Here is a 7,171-nt window from a genome sequence, read left to right as displayed (position 1 = left end):
CATGGCAACACCAGAGCTGTCAGTCAATACATGGAAACAAAGTAACTGGAGTTACTTATTTGAAAAAGTAACTCCGATATTTCCTTCTAAATGAAAAAGTAATGCGTTACTTTACTAGTTACTTAAAAAAAGTAATCTGATTACGTAACTCGCGTTACTTGTAATGCATTACCCCCAACACTGGTTATTACTATGATAATTACCATGATAAATGTCTAAAATATCATAGTATTGCCGTGGTACCATGTCCAAAACATGTACTGTCATAGTACGGTACGTGACTCATCAAAGCTGGATTTTTAAATTATTATTATTATTATTAAAATACAGTAAAGGAGTAATATCATAAAATATTACTATAATTAAAAATAAGTGCATTCTATTTATGTAATTATGCCTATAATGTCAAAGCTACATTTTCAGCAGCTATTTCTCCAGTTTTTATTGTCACACGATCCTTCACAAATAATTTTATAATGCTGTTTTGATGCAAAATAAACATTTCTTAATATTATCAGTGTTAAAGCAGTTGTGCTTCTTAATATTTGTGTAGAAACTGAAACGTTTTTCAGGATTCTTTGATGAATAGAAAGTTGAAAATATCAGCTTTTATTTGGAAGATTTTTTTTGTAACAGTATAAATGTCTTTGCTGTCACTTTTAATGCATCATTGCTAAATAAAATGTTTCCTTCAAAAAAAAAAAAAAAGTCTTATTGACCATACACTTTTGAACAGCAATGTATATGTTCAAAATATTATCTGATAACACTGTACTGTACACTGTATTGTACTTTATAGAATTATTACATAAAAGAATAGAAAAATTACATAAAGAAAGCAATGTAATGTCATAGTATGTTTTGTAAGGACTTTGGTAATTCAGTTTTAGCCACCACTACCTTAATTAAAGAAGATGATGGAAAGTTTAGCTACTTTAATATTATATTTTATAAAAACCATAGTATGTGCATGGTTCTTAAAGGTACTTCCATTGTCATGAACTACTGATCTGTTTTATCAAATATTTTACTGAATTTACTATAAATTACCTCAAAGTGCTACCATTTCAAAGCATTATTTTTGAAAACGTTCAATTATCGCGTTATATTTTTTTTTCCAGGACTATTTTGGGGTTTGCACAGAAGCAGCTATTAAAGACAATGTTGTTGTGGTCTATGAGCTGCTGGAGGAGATGCTGGATAATGGCTTCCCACTGGCCACCGAATCAAACATCCTAAAAGAGCTCATTAAACCTCCTACCATCCTGCGCACAGTGGTGAACACCATCACAGGTATTCTGTGGTATTTTGTTGTGTATTAAACATCTGTCAGCTTTTGAATCCATGGTAATAATTAATTCTGTTTGTTATCTGTGCTCAGGAAGTACTAATGTTGGCGAGCAGCTTCCTACAGGTCAGCTGTCAGTGGTACCGTGGCGGCGCACAGGTGTCAAATATACCAACAACGAAGCTTATTTTGACGTGGTTGAAGAAATTGATGCTATCATTGACAAATCAGGTAGATCTTCTTCTTATATCTGTTAATAACTTACAGATATTACCATGAAATGCAGATGTTTTTGCTGTCAAACCTTTGAATCAGTACATCATTTATAAATGTATATATTTTCCCCCAAAAAGGATCAACTATCACAGCAGAGATTCAGGGAGTGATAGATGCCTGTGTGAAACTTACAGGAATGCCTGATCTCACCTTGTCATTTATGGTAAATCTGGACATTTTTCTAAATAAAAGGTTGTTTTGTAGATTTTTTTTTGTTGTCCTGAACAACTTGGCCTGGATGCATCAACTTCACATGCAGTGCAAGTTTTAGGATGTGTTTGAATTGTAAAAAATACCCTATTCACAGCAGTATTGTTATTTGTAACTAAAGCTACAATTTATTTTTGTTAATTGAAATAAAGCTGAAATAAAATAAAATATAAACATTACATGGAAAAACATAAACCTATTTTAAGTTAGTTGCCAAGATAGCATTTTTAATTTTCATTCAAGTTTTTTAAGTACTAAAATTACAAAAACTAATATATATACAGTATCTCACAGAAGTGAGTACACCCCTCACATTTTTGTAAATATTTTATTATATCTTTTCATGTGACAACACTGAAGAAATGACACTTTGCTACAATGTAAAGTAGTGAGTGTACAGCTTGTATAACAGTGTAAATCTGCTGTCCCCTCAAAATAACTCAACACACAGCCATTAATGTCTAAACCGCTGGCCACAACAGTGAGTACACCCCTAAAGGCGGGCGTACACGGTGCGATTCTGAAGGTCGGAACGGCGTGAGCTCTGGCACATGTCACGATTGAGTTTATCCGAAAATCGGACGGAGGCAGTCACACACGATACGAATTTACTACGATTTTACAAACTCTGACGTAAGCATTACGTTTCGCGCCATTCATAAAAATATGGATTCTGAGGACTAAATAGTTTTCTTTGTGGCAGGCGGCTTGTGACGTCCAAAAAAAACCAAAAAAAAAAACCAAGACAAAGGACATGGCAAAGAGAATTGCTGAAAAGCAGAGAAAAGCATGGACTTTATATTCTTCATAAAGAACTCGAGGGAGTAGGCCATTTCTGAATTTCTGCTCGTTTTGCCGGAAATACAACAGGCATATTCATTCATAAAGCTGAACGGCAAATTTGGCACATTCGTATATATATATATATATAAAATAATAAAAATGAAAAAAGCACATAACAAAAATACTAAAAACTTAAACTAAAATTAAAATATAAACTGAAAACAAATAAAAGCTAATTTACAATACTTATGAATGGTATATAACGAATACTAAAATAACACAGATTTGCAGGCCCACAGCTGAAAAAGTGTTCAGTTGGCCATGTGCTTATGTGCATATGCTTCAATACTTTGGTACCTTTAAAGGTGCACTCTGTAATGTTTTGCTTGTGTTTCTCTGGCCAGTAAGATGTCTTGGGCTGACACCTTTACCTTTCAAAATGGCTATTCAATTTTTTATATGTCGAACATTTTTACATTTATGCATTTAGCAGAATTTGCATTTATGCTTTCGATTGTGCAATTATGCAATGAGGGACAAATTACCAACTGCACTTTGAAGTTCAAGTTTGTAATATATTCTATATTACTGCATACTAACCCACATTTTCTTTTCTTTCTTTGCATTTTACTCCTACATCTTTCATTCTGTAGAACCCTCGACTCCTGGATGATGTCAGCTTCCACCCTTGTGTTCGGTTCAAGCGTTGGGAAGCCGAGCGAATTCTGTCCTTCATCCCACCAGACGGCAACTTCCGCCTCCTGTCCTACCACGTCAGCTCTCAGAAGTGAGAACCTCCCAAAGTCAGGATTAGTAACTCATAGTGGAGAAACAACAAAAATAGTCCCTTTTAGATACTCACAGTAGTGGAAAAATCTCAAGAATCCCTTACTAATATTAGAAAATGTATTCTGTTTTTGCAACCTTTGTAATTATAGGTCTGAGATCTTTAAGAATTACAAAAAAATTAGTTTGAAAGTTTCTTATGCTCATCGAGTCTGCATTTATTTGATAAAAATACAGTAAAAACAGTTATATTGGGTAATATTATTGCAATCTAAAATAACTATTCTATTTCAGTTTATCTTAAAATGTAATGTATTCCTGTGATGAGCTGAATTTTCAGCATCATTACTTCAGTCTTCCGTGTCACATGATCCTTCAGAAGTCATTGTAAAATGCTGATTTAGTGCTGAAGTAACACTTCTTATTATTATCAATGTTGAAAATAGTTGTGCTGCTTCACTTTTTTTTTATTTTTTTTATAATTCTTTTATGAATAGACTGTTCACAAGAACAGCTTTTTTGTCTTTACTGTCACTTTTGATCAGTATATTACATCCTTGATCAAAAAAAAAAAGTATTAATTTATTAAAATAAAAAAAAATTGTACTGACCCCAAACTTTTGAGCATTAGAGTATGTGCCATTGCTTGTGCTATTTTGCAATATAATGGACCGTTATAACTGTGAATGCTTTATTGCTGTGTTCTTCAGCCTGGTGGCCATCCCGGTGTACGTAAAGCATAACATCAGCTTCAGAGAGGGCAGTTCTCAGGGTCGTTTTGAGCTCACCCTCGGCCCAAAGCAGACTATGGGTAAGGCGGTGGAATCAGTCTTGGTGAGCAGTCAGCTGCCCCGTGGCGTCCTCAACGCCAACCTCAACCCCTCACAGGGCACTTACACTTTTGATCCTGTCACCAAGGTAAATAAGCATTTATTGTTTTCTGTGTTCGTTGTTCTTTATGTGGTTCTGATGTTCAACTGAGAACAGACTTGATTGGATTTTTTTATTTGTTACATAGTCTTTTAAAAGTCAGTGTTGTCAAGGGTGATATTTTTCCCCTTTTAAAGGTGACATATCATGAAAATCTGACTTTTCCAGGTTTTAAGTGCTATAATCAGGTCCCCGGTGCATCTACCAACCAAGGAAACGTGAAAAAGATTAACCCAGTAACTTTGTTTTGGGAAGCCTTTTTCTGCAAGCGTCTGAGAAAACGAGTGCGTCTGATTTCACTCCCTTGGTGACGTGGCAAAGGGATCTCATTATAATATTACCGCCCCTTAATCTGTAAGTTTAAGCCCAATTTATACTTCTGCGTCGAACCTACACAAGGCTACGGCGTAGGTCTGACGCAGAAGTATAAATCAGCCTTAACACCCACGGCGCCGTTATTGTGTTTTCGCAAGCGACACCGGTGTACTAGTTCTAACATATTACATATTGTAAAAAGGGGCATAATATGTCTCCTTTAAATCGGTTTGCATTTTATTTTCACACGTGAAGCTAGGACGTTCTCTGTGATCAAGTGATAATAATTAGTTCAATGATGACAAAAGTCAGGTCATAATAATTTACTAAATATGGGCTCTTTTTTTTCTTCTTCTACATTTTGATTGAAACACAGCAAAATATAATGCTGTTAGCACACGCATCAATCTTCTGATTTAGTTTAATGTGAATGTTTAACTGGTGGTAGCTGCATATTAATGATTCAATGATTACATTTTTGCAGCTTTTGTCATGGGATGTGGGTAAGATAAACCCCCAGAAATTGCCCAGTTTAAAAGGATCTATGAGTCTCCAGACTGGAGCCTCCAAACCTGATGAAAACCCAACAATCAACATCCAGTTCAAGATTCAACAGCTGGCCATTTCAGGTACTGTAGATTAGTGGTTTCTTAACTGATTTTGCTTCAGATTTTACATAGGACTTATTTATACATAGGACATTACTAAGATTGTTTAATAAGATGTAAATGTATTGCATTCAAATATATAATTAGTCTATTAAAATATCACATTTGTTTCAGTTACCTTGAGGATTTTCTTCTGTTAAAATAAAGGTGATCAGAGAAATTTTCACAGTTGACCTTCAGTCAGTAAATTGTTTCTTTAATCTTTAATGTAATAAAGCACAATTCTGCATATAAATGAGCAATTGAGAACATTCATGACAATTTTATTATGTGGCCTGGAGATGGAGCTGTTTTGATTCAGAAACAGATGGTTTGAGCAGCTGCTGATGTAACATGGCATTGTAGGACAGAGCATTTCAAGCTCACGTTGACTGGTGGTCATTGATTTAGTGCTTTTAGCAGTCACAACCTTTCCCCAAAGACTCCATCGTGCCAAATACATACCTGTTTTGCAACTGACATGTTTGCTTTCCGCTTTTTCACCCAACAGGTCTGAAAGTAAATAGGTTGGACATGTATGGCGAGAAGTACAAACCTTTCAAAGGCATCAAATACATGACCAAGGCTGGCAAATTTCAAGTCCGAACCTAGATGACCTCATTCTTCTTCCATTCCATAATTTATTCAATTGGTCTACGGCAAAATGGGGACAAAGAGAGGGAACAAGTTTGAGTAAATACATGTCCTTTGGAACGCATTTCAGGATCAATTCAGGAAAATGTATAAGACTGTCGGCCATTAATGGGAGCATGTGACGTCCAGAGAGGCGATACTGTTATTAACACTATCAAAATGTGCTTTTACAGGTCCATCCAAGTTAAAGGGACAGTAACTACATTTCAGAGCCTCATTTTCTTATTTAAAAACTTTCCGTCCATTTTATTTGCAGCTTCTCTGGATGACTGTTGCTCTAAAACCTCCATCTACTCTTCATACCCTTTTTTAGTTTATTTTTTATTGTCAGTTTTTATAACTCTCTCCTTTACACTGTATTTCCATCTTCACATTTCTGAGTCTCATTCCTTCATGAGACGGAGCTGCACTATTATGTATTGATCTGTGCTCTCCTCCTCTGAGAAGTGAGGCGATAGGTGACTCATTTCTGCATTGCAGAACAATAATCTATTATTACCATTACAGACTGACTTTGTCCACAATGATTGTGTGCAAATTAAACCATTTTTAAATGGTTAAACACTGAACTTTTTCTTTTGTTTGTTTACTGTAGTATTTTGACAGTATACATCTTTTGTTTTAATGTGTTTCTTATACTATTTATTGCCTATCTGATAATAATCAAACTATTTAAAGTATAACTGACCATAACAATCTATAATAATGCTATAGGTGATGCTTGATTGTTCATTGTCTAATGTTTTACCCTGAATGCAACATGCATTAAAAACGATGGACTTGATACACAGTACTTGCATCCATCCAGTCATATAAAGTGCAGTTTTAGAGATTTGATAATGACGATTTGCATATGATTGGCTTGCTTATGGATACTGATTGAAATATACACCGAGTAGGAAATATGTGAATTTTGTTTTTAGCTTCTATTGATGTTTTCTTTCCTCCATACTGTTTTTCAGATAAATACAACCGTTTACAGTGCTATGAAATAAAAAATTATATATATATATATATATATACAAAATGCCTCATGTTTGGCAGCATGCTTCTCTTAAACCAGGTGAACTTTAGAAACACTGATTAAATAATACACATATTATGTTAATATCTAGAGATTAACTTGTCACCATGTGGAAAAGATGGTTTGGCAACGTGATATACTATCGAGACTTGAAGAAAACATTTAACGTTTTGCTTCCCTTAAGTTCTGCTCAAATGACATTTGTCACTGTGATGACGTAATTTTAACCCCCTCGGTCCATGACACTGAACTCCATTC

The 7,171-nt window shown here is 34.7% G+C and overlaps 1 protein-coding gene across 3 annotated transcripts in view; it reads left to right on the top strand.

Moving 5' to 3' along the window:
* ap3m2 (adaptor related protein complex 3 subunit mu 2) overlaps positions 1-6,881 on the top strand; it is an 8,015-nt gene extending 1,134 nt beyond the window's left edge. For all 3 annotated transcript variants that reach the window (XM_016572803.1, XM_016572802.1, XM_016572801.1), the window contains 7 exons: positions 1,122-1,293; positions 1,382-1,519; positions 1,642-1,727; positions 3,211-3,344; positions 4,054-4,261; positions 5,073-5,217; positions 5,747-6,881. In XM_016572803.1, coding sequence (XP_016428289.1) covers positions 1,122-1,293; positions 1,382-1,519; positions 1,642-1,727; positions 3,211-3,344; positions 4,054-4,261; positions 5,073-5,217; positions 5,747-5,847 — 984 coding nt within the window. In that variant the 3' untranslated portion in view covers positions 5,848-6,881. The remainder of the gene's footprint in view (positions 1-1,121; positions 1,294-1,381; positions 1,520-1,641; positions 1,728-3,210; positions 3,345-4,053; positions 4,262-5,072; positions 5,218-5,746) is intronic.
* The last annotated feature ends 290 nt before the right edge of the window (positions 6,882-7,171 follow it).

This window comes from Sinocyclocheilus rhinocerous, unplaced genomic scaffold, assembly GCF_001515625.1.
Source record: "Sinocyclocheilus rhinocerous isolate Xijiao unplaced genomic scaffold, SAMN03320098_v1.1 scaffold352, whole genome shotgun sequence".
NCBI lineage: Eukaryota > Metazoa > Chordata > Actinopteri > Cypriniformes > Cyprinidae > Sinocyclocheilus > Sinocyclocheilus rhinocerous.
The sequence above is the reverse complement of the archived record's forward strand: the minus strand, read 5'-3'. Positions and strand labels throughout refer to the sequence as shown.